Source organism: Mobula hypostoma, chromosome 22 (genome assembly GCF_963921235.1).
Source record: "Mobula hypostoma chromosome 22, sMobHyp1.1, whole genome shotgun sequence".
Classification (NCBI taxonomy): Eukaryota; Metazoa; Chordata; class Chondrichthyes; order Myliobatiformes; family Myliobatidae; genus Mobula; species Mobula hypostoma.
This window is the reverse complement of record NC_086118.1, coordinates 34,706,362-34,723,490: the sequence shown is the minus strand read 5'-3', so window position 1 is coordinate 34,723,490 and position 17,129 is coordinate 34,706,362. Positions and strand designations below refer to the sequence as shown.

General features: G+C 39.9%; 1 protein-coding gene across 3 annotated transcripts in view; it reads left to right on the top strand.

The window, feature by feature from the left end:
- The window catches only part of lrrc45 (leucine rich repeat containing 45), a 74,653-nt gene that overhangs the window by 46,950 nt on the left and 10,574 nt on the right, over positions 1-17,129 (top strand). For all 3 annotated transcript variants that reach the window (XM_063074435.1, XM_063074436.1, XM_063074438.1), the window contains exons 13-16: positions 384-454; positions 2,250-2,342; positions 4,426-4,518; positions 7,249-7,422. In XM_063074435.1, the coding sequence (XP_062930505.1) occupies positions 384-454; positions 2,250-2,342; positions 4,426-4,518; positions 7,249-7,422 (431 nt within the window). The remainder of the gene's footprint in view (positions 1-383; positions 455-2,249; positions 2,343-4,425; positions 4,519-7,248; positions 7,423-17,129) is intronic.

The following is a 17,129-nucleotide window of genomic DNA, read 5'->3' as shown; positions in this document are numbered from 1 at the left end:
TATTTGGCAATACAGTGTGGAATTGACCCTTCCAGCAGTGCCGCCCCAGCAACCTCCAATAACTCCAATTTAACCCTAATCTAATCACAGGACAATTTACAATGACCGGTTAACCTACCCGGTATGTCTGAGCACTGTGGGAGGAAATTAGAACACCCAGGGAAAACCCATGCGTTCCATGGGGAGGATATACAGACTCCTTACAGAGGACACCAGAATTGAATTCCAAGCTCCAATGCTCTGAGCTGTAATAGTGTTGCTCTAACAGCTATATTACCATGGTGCCCTTTATACACAAGAATTTCTGAAATGGGCTCCATTTTCAAATATACATGAGCTTAGTCCTTGGTTACTGATTGCATTGTCATTTTTTGAATTGCCAGAGAATCTGGAAGATGAGAAGAAAAGGTATAAACAAATGTTGGACGATGCAGATGCTTTGTGGCAGAGGGAGGTAATATGGTCTCTAACTACACATTGAAACGTTTTATCAAAGAAATGTTCCTTTATATCCTCCTTGTATCATTAACCTAAAATTTTAGCTATTTGCCCTAAGACCCTTGAATCATTTACAAATGAAAATGGTTTCTTTTTTGTCACAAATGTATGTATATGTAAAATAGCCTCTCAACCTTTGTTGCCTGATGAAGAATACCTTGGCTTTCCCATCAATTTTTATCGCTGGAATCCCTCATTCTTTGAACCATTCTGTTAAATCTTCTTGCTCCTTTTTAATGCCTTCAGATCCTTTGTAAAATCCTTGGTAACGGTACTGGATGCACTTTTCTAGTTGGAACCAAACAGATATTTTTGTATAGTGTAATTTCTATGCCTTTGTACTCTTTGCCTCTATTTATGAATCCCAGGATTCCATAATGCAAGATGCTATTTCCAAGGATTTATACATGTATTTATACTCAGATCCTTCTGATCAAACACTTGCATTAGAAATGTGCATTTATTGTCTCTTGTTTGTCGTTTAGCCCAAGTGCAACACATTGCACATCTGTATTACATTTCATGTGTAACTAATCTGCCTATTTTGCCATACCATTTATCTTTCTTGCATTCATTTGCTTTCCTCTCTGTTTACCACAGTTCGAAGCTTTATGTTTTCAAAGATTTGGAAATTATAGCCTAGATACCCATTTCTTAAAATGAAGTAGTGATGTCAGCCTTGACCATTGGGGAAACATTCATACGTTTCTTGCCTTTGGTCCAGTTTTTAATCCATACTGCTACTGATGCTTGGGACTTTACCAAATCCACCCATCCTCCTTCAGGATCAGAGAAGAGGGGTGGAGAGGGTTGTCTCTCTTCAGCAGAAAATAACATACACTTTGTAAGACAAGTTCAAGTTCAATTTTCTTTCCGTTCAGAGGTGGGGGAAGAAAACATGTTGTGGAATACTGGTCATTCCTTCTGTTGAAGTTTGTGCAGAAGAGTATGGTCTCCGATTATATTGGACCTCTCTGCCATTGAACCAGGACCTTGTTCTGATAAGATGATGTGGAATGTCCACCTCACGTTATAAGAATCCATACAGATTTATTCCATTCTTTAGAACTGGAATGGAAGTGACTCATTCTCAATTTGGAGGAATTGCCTTGGGAGATAACAATGTTTCACTCAAGTACAGAAATATGGTAAGGCTTCCAGTAGATGGCAGTAGATTGCATTTACAAGCAAACTTGGACATTCAAGCTTGAAAAGGAATTGCAAATATGGAAATTTGTGTAATACTGCCTTAAAAGTAAAAATAACAAGGAAAATATGGGGAACAGAAGAGAAAAATGAGACTGGGGTAGACAGAAATTAATGTAAAATTGTTCTGAAATTCTGAAAGTAGCTAAAATCTCATGGTAGCCTGTACTTGTGTAGGTTCTGAGGTTTTAATCATAGTAAGTATTGAAGAGAAAATTGTACAATTTTGAACAACAGTACTTTTTATTTGCAAGTTTACAAGAAAGTCAAAAATATGACCTCATTTATATTCTGTAAATTTTAAATGCAGCAATACTTGAAATATAAAGAAGGTATAAAAATTCATCTTGAGTCATCACCATGAAACAGATACTAGATTACTAGCAACCTATTGCATTTCAATTCTGATATCCAGTAATAATAAAAGAAATTGGATGTTGGGGAAGTACAAAGAACAGTACTTACTCCAGCACCTGTTAAGGATTAGCAACCAAAGACAAAATGTCTGATCAAGGATTATTTGATTACTTTTTTAATGTAATCAGATGGACCACATGAAACAACACTTGGAGGAGACACAGCGAGCACTTCAGGAAAGAATTCACAAACTTGAAAACACTAAACTTCATCTGGAAGAAGTGAGTGAGCACAGTTGTTGAGTATGCATGAAACAATTAAGGTAGACTATTAGAATAAATTATAGCAATAACTTCACCTCAGCTTATGAGGGTAATTGTAAAGTTATAAAAAGTGCTATATAATTGTATATATTTCCTTTCTTTACATCTGCTCATAAATTTGTAATACTGTGAAGAAATTCTCAAATGAATAATAAAAAAAACTTGTAGTGCTTATGGAATGATTAAGGATGCGAATTTAAAAGGATTTGAGTCAGAATTCTTCACAAAAGATATGATCCACAATACAAAGCTGGCCTTTTGGTGGCAATTAATAAATGAATAATACAAAACAAATACACAGGGCTGCACAGCGATGTTGGAAATGATGCAGCTATCTCTCAGCCCCAGAGAACCTGTCATTCCTCCTTTAGAAGTCTTTGTGAAAAAGCATAGTTTCCAATTGCTTTGAACCACTTGCCATTGAGCCAAGACTTTGCTGCGATAAAACCATGAGGTAATTGGTATGTAACATCTGCTACATGTTACAAGAATTCACACACAGATGTCTTCCATTCCTTCAAAAAGGGGTGAAAGCAATTTTTTATGCCTGAGATAGTAACTAAGAAGAAGAGATGTGTAAAGAGATCCAAATGAATCAATCCATCTCAAGTGCAGAGATGTAGTTAATTCTAACTTCCTGCAGTATCTGCACATTTCTTCTGTGACTTGTATGAGTTTTCTGGGTAATTCAGTTTCCACCCACATTCTAATGTTGTGCTGGTTGGTAGGTTAATTAACTACTGCAAATTACCCGAAATGGTTGGAAGGCAGTGCAAATCAGTGATTCTTAAAGAGGATGTGAGAGAGAATAGATCTTGGGCTCTGTTATTCAGAGTCAACATGGTCTTAATTGGCTGAATGTGATTCAAGTTTGGTCTAAAATTTCCACTTCACATGTGAGATGGCTTTCTGGAGATCATACCTGGACCTCTTGGTCACCAGAACTGAATGCCACTGGTCTGACCCTCAACAGACTGAGGATCCAGGACTTCTGGTTAGGGAAGATTCTGCATAATTTTGTGGGGACACACTAGTCTACAACTGTTTCTATGAAGTCTGTGACAACTTTAGTGTATTTTGACACAGGATCCTCTGAGTCCATGAACACAGCCCAGTCCACCAACAAAAAGCAATCCTTTAGCCGCTGCTCTGCCTCACTTGACAACCTCCTTGTTATCCTTACCTCTGGAGCCTTGCTCTTTAGGTTCTGCCTGTGTGCGGGTCAGAGGAGGACAGCCAAGTGATCAGATTTCCCAAAATGCATTTTGGGCATGGAATTGCAGGCATTCGTTATTCATAGTGTAGCAGTGATTAAGTGTATTGGGACCCCTGGTACTGCAAGTAATGTGATGTTGATAATAATTAGGCAAAAATTTCTTCAAAACAAGTCATATTGAAGCCCCCAACCATGATTTGATGGAAGCTGTTGGGTCTTACCAATGTATCCATCGTGTCTTGAGTGAGCTAAATCTCTATGAAGCACAGAACTCAACAATCCCCCATTTCCCTCCGATACAGCAACGTTGCTCTTAGGTCCTCAGTCTTGCTTTCCAGTGACTGTACTTTCACTAACAAGATGTTGGATCTTCATCCATTTAAAGGTGCTGTACTGCATGCGTGAGTTATGTCTGCTGAGTCCTTCAGAAGATCGTGAAGTCACTAAATGTCAGATTTTCACGGGGATGGAAGTTAGATATTTTTGTTGATTCTTTTGTACTTGAATGCATTGAAATATTTGTGTTGCTATCTGGTAAATGAATTGAGTGATTAATAGTAATGATATGAAGCATTGATAAAATTATAGTAAGTTGTCTTATTTCACTAATCTCCTGTAACCCCACCAGTTAATGGGATGACTATTACTCCAGTTGTGACCACTTGATCACCTATGTCTTTAATCATTCCAAACTCTGGTGATCTTGATATTGCAGAATAATTTTAGGAAAATGAGTTGTCATTTAAATACCTGTTAAAGTTCTTTGTAAGAAAATATGGTATTGCATAACAATTCTTGATGTCCCCTTTTCCCCCTTTGAAACAGGACCTAAGCCGGATGAAGGCAGCTGCTATAACTGATCGAGCAGAAGCTGAAGAGGAGCAGATTAAAGCAAGGAACCAAGCACGATTGGAACAGGTAATAAATGAAAAAAGGATCTTTATTCAAAACTCTGTGGACTTTGTCAAGTTTCTACATTTTTACATTTCTAATTCTCTCCTTCCCCTCTCCCTTTCTTTGTACCAAACTGTCCTTACTTCCCCCTCATTAATTGACCTCTCTTTCATACCTGCAGATCATCCACCATCCTGTACCCTCATCCTGCTGTCATGGCATTTTGGGTTTTCCCCCCAAAAAAGCCTTTGAGTATGTTTAATGTTGATAGTAGTTACATTAATTTCTGTGTAATTAATTTAGACGGGAGATCGCATGCCAATTATTCATGAAGTGCCTCTATTCAAGTGAAGTCAGTTTATATATAGAAAGGGTAACATTCGTGCAACAGGACTAAGTGAAGGAAATATTATAATGAGGAGGCCTGAGGACAAATTACTGAATGGATAATGTCAGAAACCTGTTTTCTGTGATCAGTTATATCAAAGATATATACATAAAAGTTTATAAAGTCACCCAGCCCAGAAAGCCTATGGGAACAAAGGTCCAAACAGTTTATTGCCAGCTTAGTCTTACAATAATCAATACTAATGTGAATTTTGACTCTACTTTGCTCTAGTTAGCAAAACATTCGAGTATAAGAAATAAGAATAGGAATTTGCCAAACAGCCCTTCATGTGTTCTCTGCAGTTCTCCAAGGTCATGGCTAATCTCTGCCTTGGAACTATTTTCACTGCTCTATGCCCATATCCCTTGCTGCTTTTTATATCTAGAAATCTATTGAACTTTGCTTTGAAGGAACTCAATGACTGGTCCTTCAGAGCCCTACAGGGTAGAGAAAAATTTATCCCCCTTTGCATAAGTAAGTTACTTCTGAAATCTAAAGGTTTACCACTTATTTTCAGACTGTCCTCTGGCCCAAGCTCCTCAGTGAAGGGAATCTTTCTACTTGCATCTAAGACCCATAAGAATTTTGTAAGTTGTATTGAGATTTACATTTGTTCTCCTAAATGCCAGAAAATATAGGCTTAATTTATCAATCACTCCTCATATGGCAAACCCACCACCCCTACAATCTGTCTAGTGAACCTTCACTTCTCTTCCTGTTTCAAGTACATCCTTCCTTGGGTAAGAGGCCAAAACAAGGCACAGTCCCACCAAGTCCCTATACACTAGTTCCTGTGGTAACCCACTAGTCATAGTCTACCAGCCTAATCCATTTTTTCAGACACTTTGCTTTATGCCTGATGATCAATTCTCAGTCATTGTCAGTCATATTACCACAAATCAGGGTCCCCTAATTTTGTTGATCAACTTCCTGTGTGGGACTTGAGCGAAAGCTTTTTAAAAATTCAAATATTGCATCCAATTATCTAATATCATTAAAGAGTATTGGTGGTCTTTTTTTTTACCCTAACCCTTCTATTTATTGTCTTTTATAATCAATTAATTTTAGAAACATTAAAGATTTTCAATTTGTAAGTACACTTTGACAAACCTATTTCATTAATCTTGTCATAACGATAAATGTTTGCACTCTTGTTCCTGTTTCACTGATGAGCACAAGTGATCATTACTTAAGAAATTTTCCACAACCAGGTTACTACTTAACTTAGTCAGCCTAACTTCTTGTACTGTAATTACCCATCCAAAATAAAAACAAAACAAATTTTGGCTCCTCAGTTTTAGAACCTACCTGAAACTAATAAGATTCCTAGTGCTTCTTTGCTTTTATACACTTGAACATCAATTTCTCTAACTTCAGGTAACCACTTTCCCTCTGTCCCTTCCCTCTTTTCCCTAATACCACTGCTCCTCACCCTTTCTCTTCTCTCTCCCCCACCCACTTCATCTGCCTGTCCAACTTCTTCCCTTTATTCTATAGTCTACATCCTTTCCCTTCAGATTCCATCATCTTCAGTCCTTTGTCACTTCCATCTGCCACCTCTTAGCTTCTTGCATCATTCCAACTCTTTTCCCCTCCCTCCCTCTATCTGTATCCGCCTATCACCAGCCAGCCCTTGCTCTATCTCTCCCACCCACCTTTTTAATATATATATATTTCTGCTCTCTCTTTCTCCTCTCTTCCCCCCCCCCCCCTTCTCCTGTCTTAATGAAAGGTCTGGACCCAAAATACTGTCTATTTCCTTCCATAGATAGTGAATCACCTTCTAAGTTCCTCCGAAACTCACCTTTTTTGCATTGCTCCAGATTTCCAGTATCTGCAGTATAAAGTTTCCTTTTAGTAGAAACGAAGTGTTTCAATTTCATACTTTCATGCTGTCATGTATACAAATTAGATAAGTAGCTTGTCAGTTCATTCAGCCAACCCTGAGTTCCAAATTATTAAATTAGACTTGTAGTTTAACTGGTACAATAGATGTAAGACCATGAAAGTGCATGAGACCCAGAGAATCTACTCCATCTGGATTTGAACTCCAGCACATCAACTTTAAGGCTGATGAGAAACATAAATATAGTTTACTACTCTGAATCCAAAGGTCTGTAGCTTTCAAGTGAAGGAAGAAAGTGCCAGTTTTTAACAACTGTATGTACAGTTAATGCTATTATGAAGTTGCAGGAAAATGGCTAATGTTATGTCAGTAAAAATAATAATTTTTGTGGGAGGCAACAACAAGGCTCAAAGGTATTTGTAGAAACTCAATATCTGAAAGAAAGTTGTTCAATGCCATAATTTATATTTAGCAATGTATGTTTTTTTTCTTCATTGCTCCTCAATTTTGCTGCATTTAGCAACAGAAAATAGTCCACTTGGAAGAGAAGCTTCATCACATTACTCAGTCACGTGATGAATTCCAGAATCGCTACACTTCCCAAAAGCAAACTATCACTGAGTTGCAAGGAAAGAATAACAAGCATGTTTTTGAAATTGAAGGTTTAAAACACCGACTTGAAGAACTACATCAGGTACTTTGAATCATGATTAATTGTCATTTCCTCCTTTTCTCCAGCATTGTGAAATGAAATTTAAGATAATGATTTATTTCGTATTTAATAACTAAAACTGACACAGATGTGACACAAGGGCATTACTTAAAACTAAAGAATTTATCATTTTTTACTTATTCACTTTCTAACATCTACATGGAATTTAGTATTAATGTTATGACTTGTTTGCAAAGCAAGTTTGTACATTATTAACAATAATTTAATTTACAATGGAATGTTTCCTATTAAGTGTGCAGTGCATTTGTCTCATAACTAGTTTTTTTTAAATTATCCTCCACTAACTTTTTAATATATGTAATGCACAGGTTCAGATTTCTACTGCTATGTTGTGAGGTATTTTATTTTAGCAGTTTTCTGTAAAAGCTGTGTGTCCTGCTAGCAAGGGTGTTTTGGCTTCAAATAAAGACAAGGTGCCATGTTGTTCAACTTAGGAATGTTGTGTCAGCCAGTCAGGATTGTCTTGATATATGTTGTAACTTTCTGCCCAGTGGGATGCCATGGAAAATTCCAGAGGGCTGGGTGAGTTTAGATTTCTGAAGGGCGGTAGTCTGGTTTGGGGTCTTTTGGCGGGAGCTGCAGAGCGGGGCACAAGGGAAGATGCCTGGCGAATGCCGTTTGAAGGAGAGACCCTGTTTTAAGAAGGGCTTTGTGTGGATGAATGGTTCCAAGGAGGAAGTGCCAATACTCCAGAGTTAGCCAGTTCTGTCATGATGGTCTTCAAGGGGAGTTTGAACTGTGGCTGGGGTCTTTCACACAGAACACAGGTTCAGCGCATGAGTACACCCAACTACTTCAGAAATGAGTTCCAACATTTATGTGCACATTGGACTGGTTTAACTGTAATGGGCCCTTTTCTCTTCCTTTTCTTTTCCAGTTAACTGTTTGATAAAGTTAAACTAGTAAATATACTTTCTTTGTAGTTTTATGCTGGTGTACAATCTGTCATTTCTTGGCGGCTGATAATTGTGTGTGAGCAGTATTTACACAGTATTCACTACTATCAATGTTCTTTACTTGGAACATCCCAGCTGCCCTGTTTCGTTGAACCCCAAGTCATACCGAGCTTAAGACATATTGTTTATGAAAGCTGACCACCTCACCGCTGAGTCATGTGGCTGTCAGCAGAGGAAGCTCATGAGCTAAGTTTGTACTTGTAGCCCAGTTACCTTTGTGGGGTGCTCGTCCAGGTATCGGATGCTGTGTGAATGTCGTTTAAGTATTGAATAAGCAGTTTCTTTGTGTGTTTAAGCTGGTGTTTAACCTAGTGTTTGTGGAATGTGAGGTGTGTCATAATTAAGGTACTTCATTATGGATGCTGTGGGGATTAAGGTTTGGTGCAATACGAAGAGGGTATCCATAAGTAATGCTTGTTTTCTGAGTGGGGTGGATATTCAAATTCCTGATGAACTGCTACTTAAGAGGGTTCAGTTCTGTAAAAGTATTGGGGCAGGTTATGCTGATTGAATGCCGTTTTGACCAATCAGCTGGTAAGGATGTAGCGTTAGTCCAGACTACCAGTGATGTGACTGCAATTGCGCTGCCCGATAAGGTAGTGATGCCAGGAGAGGCGAGGCGATCGGCAGTCCATATTTGGGGGGGGGGGGCTGGGGGGAATGTAGCTGAAGGTGAAGACTTTAAAGGCAAATTGATTTCATTTCTGCTTAGTGAGGGAAAGCAGTAGTCTGATGTAAGAAGTCTTGTAGGTCCTTCAGCTGTTGATTTAAGTTCTGAGCTGGTTTCAGCTATTACATCACTGATTGATAAATGTCAAATTGTACCTCCATGGAGCCATGGTTGTCGTAGGCTGAGAATGTTCCCTGGAGTTGAGCCCACATCTGATGGGGAAGAAGAATATGAATCTTGGGCTGAGCAGACATCTCAGTTACTGGATGACTCATAATATGAAAAACAGACTGGTAGAGAATTTAAAGGGTCCAGCAGCTGATATAATTAGCCACATCAGCTAACTACTTAGATTCTTTTGTCATTGCTGAAATTTGAATGAAGTTTAGGCACACATTCCAGGAGGAAGCCTACCTTTCCATATTGGAGAAACTGCTGCACTGTTTTGCCACAAAGGGGCATTCGACCGACTGAGAATTTGCTTGAAGGTGGAGCAAGTTGTGAAGGGTGCATTGTTGCGTGTTGTGATTGCTCTACGTATTCAAATGACCCACAAGATGTGCCCTCCTCCATCTTTTATCAAGTTACTCAGAGAGGTTAGAGAGGAGGAAAACATGATTGAGAAGCGAAACATTTCCAAAAGCTGAGAAAATGTCTTCAGTGGTAGCCTCTGCTGCTAAAGTGACCCCCAGTGCCACAGAGAGAGCTTTTGAGGAGTGAGGTGAAAAGCCTTCGAGCTGAGCTGACTCGATGGATGTCTGCTAATTTTTCAGCGAAACAAGGTACATCTGTTGGGTAACCTAATCCACCTGAGAGACTATCTAAGCAGAGGAACACTGATGAAAAGCGTTTTTTGACGAGAGAAGTGACCGGTATTTTCTGTAAAAATTGTGGAGAAGGTGGATATTTTAAGAAAGACTGTGAGGGACAGGAAAATCTTCGAAAATTAAGCAGTTAATCAGAGAAGAAGCAAAAATACAGAGAGACCCAGTAAAGGAATGGGCTGGTATCTCGGAGAGAACACATTATAATCAGTGTATAAAGGGAAATAATAAAGAGCAAAACACTATTCCTGAAGGTTTAATGGGTCCAAGTTCTGGTGCATCCATACAGATTGAAGTTATCTGTGCTAGAGCCATACTTGACTCAGGTTCTCAAGTTATTTTACTTTATAGATCTGTTTATAACCAGTATTTGATGTATTTACCATTGACGCCACTCGATGCCCTTGAGATTTGGGCTCTTAGTGTTGATGATTACTCGTATGATGGTTACTTGTTGAAACTGAATTTTTCAAAAGCAGATATTGGAGTAAGTGAGATTTTTGATACACTATGCTGGTCTGCTCAGATCTGGTAGAAAAAGGTGAAGCTTCCATTTTTGTGGGAACAAATACTCCCATTGTGAGAAGAATCGCAGGAGCGTGCAAGAAGAGAAATGGAGAGTTTTTTTTTAAACAAACCTTGTCCATTCACCCGATGTTCAGAGCTGCTTTTGAGAAGGTGCAAGTTCCTCCTAAGCAGAATTGTGAGTACAAACGAGGAACTGTATGGTACACCCTGTCTAAACCGGTCATGTCTGGAGGAGTAGCTAGAGTACCAGAAGACACCCCATTCCAAGAGAGATCTCGCTGGTTAACACCAGTGGAGGTTGAAGATGTTTGGCAGCACCTGCTTAAATTGGGCTCCAATACAATTGGGGATGAAGCTGAGTTCAGTCAGGTGGCGGGGCAATGAGTCGCCAGAAGATATGAGTGATAGATAAGGAAAGGCATCCCCTGGTAGACAGGAACAGTCACAAGGAGTGGGTGAAGCTGAAGATGAGATAAGGTGGTTTCAGAGAGTCAGGAAATCCCCAGATAGGCTGTATATGATGCACCTGGGAAACAGTGTTATGTCAGTCCCCATGGTGAGATATGTTACTTCCATTTACAAATGCTCCTGAAATCAAGAAATTCATTTGAATACTATGTTTTTAATAATGGTTTAGTAAGTTCCAAAGTCACAAGGACATGGCTATTTTTGGGAGGTGGAGAATGTAATGCCTTGGTTAAGATTTCTGCTATGCTAAGAGGTATTTTATTTTATCAGTTTTCTGCAAAGCAGTGTGTAAGAATGTTTTGGCTTCGGCTAAAGATAAGGAGCTATGTTGTCCAACTAAGGAATGTTGTATCAGCCAATCAGGATTGTCTTGGTACATGTTGCAACTTGCTGCCCAGTGGGATGCCATGGAACATTCCAGAGAGCTGGGTGGGATCAGATTTCTGAAGGACAGTAGTCTGGTTTGGGTTTTTTTGGCGGGAGCTCAGAGCGGGGCACAAGGAAAGATGCCCCGTGAATGCCGTTCGAAGGAGAGACCTGATGTATGAAGGGCTTTGTGAAGGAAGTGCCAGTACTCCAAAGTTAGCCATTTCAGTCGAGATGGTCTTCAAGGGAAATTCAAACTGTGGCTGGTTTCTTTCGCACACAACGTGGGTTCAGCACACGAGTACAGTGATACACCTGATTATCTCAGAAAAATGCTCCAGCATTTATGTGCAAGTTGGAGTGGGTTAACTGAAATGGGCCCTTTTACTTTCCTTTTCCTGTTAACTGTTTGATAAAGTTGAAACCTCGTAATTATACTTCCTTTATAATTTCAGGCTGGTCTATGATCTGTTATTTCTTGGCAACCGATAAGTGTATGTGAGCAGTATTTAAATTGCATTCGTTACAATCAATGTTCTTCCTTAATTGGAACATTCCACTGTCCTGTTTGGTTGAACCCTAAATCATACTGACCCTAGACATGTGTTACTTATGGAAGGTGGCCTTCTCACCACTGAGTCACGTGGTTGTTAGCAGAGCCTGGTTTTTATACAAGCCCCAGTGTGAGGGTTACAAACACTTGAAGGAATTTTCGTTCCATTGACAGCTGCTAGTTCTAAAATTGTCATATGAAATTCTATTTTGGGGTAAGTTACACAAAAATTTAAAGAAAATTTACTTTCATAATCTAGGTAGAAATTAAGAGGGAATTCAGCTGAATTTAGTTAAATATAGCATGAAGTATAAACCGAATTCAAATTATGCTAGGCAAGTAGCAAAATGAAAAGTAAGTGTAGGGGAAGCAGCCCAAAAAACTTAGAAGATAATGGTTCAAATCATCAAATTAGGTATCAGAGAATGAAGTTGCTCAAGTGCCCCACTGAATGAGGTATTATTGCTGAAAAATGGATTTCATGTTCAAAAGCTGCAGAATATGCAGAAGTTAGTGTTCAATTGGAGTGCCATTTTTAACTGCTGTAAGCCATGCTCTGCTTCATATTTGTGGTGTCCCCAAATGACACAATGGCATGCAAATACTGAGGTGTAAAAGTGGTAAAGTATTTTGAATAGATAAATGAATCAGGAAACAAATAATGAAAGGAAGCCAGTAGAGGAAAGGACAATTCTAGGTCCACGTAAAGGACCTGAAATAGTATACCAAATTATTAAAACTCGTAGGTGCAGAGGTTGGAGCTGCTGCCGCATATCCTAACTTTACTTGCTGCCTGTGCACTTTCTCCCTGGAACCATGCAGATTTCCTCCTACGTTCCCAAGAAATGCAAATAGATTTGTTGCCACTGTGAATATCCCCCTAGTGTAGTTGGTGGCAGGAAGATCAAAGGGCATAGCTGAGCATGTGAGGGGGGACAGGTTTTAGGAAAATATGTGATGGAATGAGACTAGAATAAGAGAACCACCACAGATTCTAGTTAACCTCTTCCTTCCAGAAACATCGATTCAGATTGACGGGTTCACCATACACCATCAAGGTAGGGCTGTAGAGTCTCTCAAAAGCAGAGGTGGTGGTGATGTATGCCTCATATTCAACCCCTGTCAGTGCACAAATGTATTGGTGATGTCCCAATTCTGCTGACCAGACATGGAATATCTCACAAATCAATGCCGTCATTTTACCTGCCGCGAGAGATTTCAGTAATCTTTTTGGCAGTGGTGTACATTCCACCTCAGGCCAATATCAAACAGGTTCCAGTTGATCTGAGTGATGTAATCAACATTCATGAAACAGCACACCCTGACGGCTTCACCATCACTTTGGGGGATTTTAACCAGGCCAGCTTGAAAAAGTCACTAAACAACTACAGTATTATCAACTTGTAGTATTAGAGGAAACAACACACTGGGCCACCGTTACGCTAAGGTCAAGAGTGCTTACCGTGCTAATCCATGCCCACACTCAGGGAAAGTCTGATCACCTGGCTGTACTTCTACTCCTTGAGTACAGGCAGAGACTAAAGACTGCAATACCAGTAGCGAGGACCAAGAAGGTATGGGCAAGGGAAGCACAGGAGCATTTATAGGACTGTATTCAGGGATTCATCTTGGAAGCTGGATGAGTATGCCACAGTTTTTACCAACTACATTGAAACCTGTGTGGATGAGTGTGTGCCTAGGGAAGCTTGTTGTACATTCCCAAACCAAAAGCAGCAGATGAACCAGAAGGTTCTGTGCATTAAGTCTGGTGACCCAAGTCTGTACAAGAAAACCAGACTTGCGGAGGGCTATTTAAACAGCGAAGAAACAATTCCAAGCGAAGTTGGAGGTGACATCGGGTGCACATCAACTCTGGCAGGCTTTGCAGGACATTACTTCCTACAAAGCGAAACCCAATAACATGAATGGCAGCGATGCTTCACTACCAGATGAGCTTAATGCCTTTTATGCCTGCTTTGAAAGAGAGAACTACAGCTCTCTTTACAGCTACAGCTGTGAAAATCCCTGCTACATCCAGTGACCCTGTGACCTCTGTCTCGGAGGCCAATGTCAGGCTTTCAGGAGGACAAACCTTTGCAAGGTGGCAGGCCCCCGATGAGTACCTGGTAATGCTCTGAAAACTTATGTCAACCAACTGGTGGGTGTGTTCAAGGATATTTTCAACCTCTCTATGGTCAGAAGTTCTCACCTACTTCAAAAGGGCAATATTTGTACCAGTGCCCAAGGAAAGTAGTGTGATCTGCCTTAATGACTTGTCCAATGGTACTCACACCTACAGTGATGAAGTGCTTTGAGAGGTTGGTCACGGCCGGAATAAAGTCCTGCCTCAACAAGGACCTGGACCTACTGCAGTTTGCCTATCGCCACAATAGGAAAAGGGCAGAAGCAATCTCAATGGCTCTTCACATGGCCTTGGATCACCTGGACAATACAAACACCTACGTCAGGATATTGTTTGTTGACAATTACTCAGATTAACACCATCATTCCTACAGTCCTGATTGATAAGCTACAGAATCTGGGTCTCTGTACCTCCCTCTGCAAGTGGATCCTCTACTTTCTAACTAGGAGACCACAATTTGTGTATATTGGTATTACTAATTCATCCTTTCTAACAATCAACACTGGCACACTCAGAGATATGTACTTAGCCCACTGCTGTATTCTCTCTATACCATGACTGTGTGGCTAGGCATAGATCAAATAGCATCTCTAAATTTGCAGATGATACAACCATTTTTGGCAGAATCTCAGAAGGAGATAAGAGGGCATACAGGTGCGAGATATACCAGCTAGTTGAGTGGTGCCACAGAAACAACCTTGCACTCAACATCAGTGAGACCAAAGAGCTGATTGTGGACTTCAGAAAGGATAGGATGAGGGTTCACGAACCAATCCTCTTAGAGGGATCAGAAGAGGAGAAAATGAGCCATTTCAAGTATCTGGGTATCAAGATCTGTGGATCTAACCTAGTCCCAACATACTGATGCAATTATAAAGAAGGCACGACGGTGGCTATATTTCATTAACAGTTTGAGGAGATTTGGTTTGTCACCCAAGACACTCAAAGACTTCTATAAATGTACCGTGAAGAGCTTCTTGACAGGCTGGATCACTGTCTGATATTGGGGCTGGGGGGGCGGTGGGGGGGGGGTTGCTACTGCACAGGATCACAAGAAGCTACAGAAAGTTGCAAAATTAGTCAGCTCCATCTTGGATACTAGCCTCCATAGTATCCAAGACATCTTCAAGGAGCGGGGAGTGGTGTCTCAGAAGGAGGTACTGAAGCTTGAAGACACACACTCAGCGATTCAGGAACAGCTTCTTCCCCTCTGCCATCAATTCCTAAATGGACGTTGAAACCATGAAGGATACTTACTTTTTTTCCCCCCAGTATTGTTATGTATTGCATTGAGCTGCTACCGCAAAAATAACAAATATGCCGGTGATAATAAACATGATTCTGATCAATTAATGGTAGGGGTCCATGGTGTAAAAAAAAAGGTTGGGACTCTTGTTCTAAATAGTATGAAAATGTCAAATATGATGAGTACATAACAATTGCTTTCCTGAACTGTAGTGTATATTGAAAAAGAGACAAATGCACTCAGTTTGTACATAGCAAACAAGTGAATCCACAACTCATCAACAAGGTGATATGATTTTGGCAGTTCAATAAGAGAAACTAATTCTGGTCAGAATGTTAGCGGATCTCTGCAGTCATCATGAGCTGGAACTACGTATATGGGCAGAAAGATATGATTTTGGTATGTAATCTCATCCTAACATAGCCAGAATGTAGCTTTCCTTCAGTGCTGTACTATACTATCAACCTAGATTTACTGTATGTGATGTTTGACGTTAAATCTGAAATGTTCTGAAACCCAAGGAAGGAGTACATAACACTAAGCTGTGCTGATACTAATTTCATAACTTGAGGGGTATACAATTAAGAACTTCCTAAGTTTATACTATTATATGGTAAGATATATAATTTGGGGGGTAAATTGATAAAGCACAGATTTTAATTCAAGGCTGGACTGAATTCATATAAAATGCAATGTAAAATCATCAAAGTCTTCTGTCCTGTGTAAGTCTTTAGCAGTAGTTTAGTTCGTTTCAGAGGTATGTGAGAAAACAGTTGTTTGTAGTCGTGTACAGAGATCACAGTTAAAGCTGAGCCTGTGTCTAACTCCATTTTCAGTCTCACACCTGCTGCTCTTCGATCATCTGTCTCTTTCACGCTGTGAAGTTGCAGACAAGACATTTCACTTTTGTCTGAGTCGTTTCCATCAGAACTGCTTTCTTTCATTTTCTGTTCATTGTATTTTCCTTTCTGGGATTTCTTGTTTCTCTGTATTTTGTCCTTTTTCTGCTGTTTACTAGCTTTGCATACTATACCAATGTGGCCCTGTTTGTCGCAGTTTCTGTGTTCTTTGTCTTTAAACCAACAGTCATCAGGGTCATGTGACCTGTTCCCATAACGGTAACATTTCTTTCCTTCCTTTCCGTTGTATCTCTGAAGCACCCTGTGCTGCTGTTTTCCATGATATTGCAATGTTCAGCGCCTTCTCTAATGTAAGGTCTTTTTCACACAGGAGGTTCTTCTGTGTGGTTTCACAGTGCATACCACACACCAACCTGTCCCTCAATGCGTCCGATGGACCAGCTCCAAATTGACAATGTTCTGATAATTTGCGCAATTCAACACAATATTCAGAAATGCTTTTATTTTTGCTCTGATTCCATCTGTAAAACTTAAACCTTTCGGCAATGACCAGTGGTTTGGGGTTAGTGCTGTTGGAGAGTGTCTACTATTTGCTTGAACGTTTTGTCATCTGGCTTTTTGGGGTTAACAAGCTCTGTAGCAGCCCGTATGCTTTTGCTCCCATAACACTGAGTAAGATGCTGGTTTTCTTTTCATCATTAACATCGTTAGCATCACAATATAATTTCACTCTCTCAATGTAAGTTACCTGGTTTTCAATGCCACTATCAAATGCTGTAATGGTTCCAACCAATGCCATCTTTGTTATGTTAATTTAGCCCCATTTTTCCTTGTTTTCTTTTTAGCTAGCTCCTTGCAGTCATAGCACATTTTACTTGACTCACGTGACCTTTTTGTTAGCGCGGGCGTTATCAACTAAAACCCAGCGTTGCAATAAGATGTAGGTTCATTAACCTCGTCGCCAATTTGTTGTGTATGTGGCCTGGTTACACAACAATGCTATTAATAAAAATGCTGGAGATGGCAGCCAAGTTTCATGGTTCTTTACTGGCAG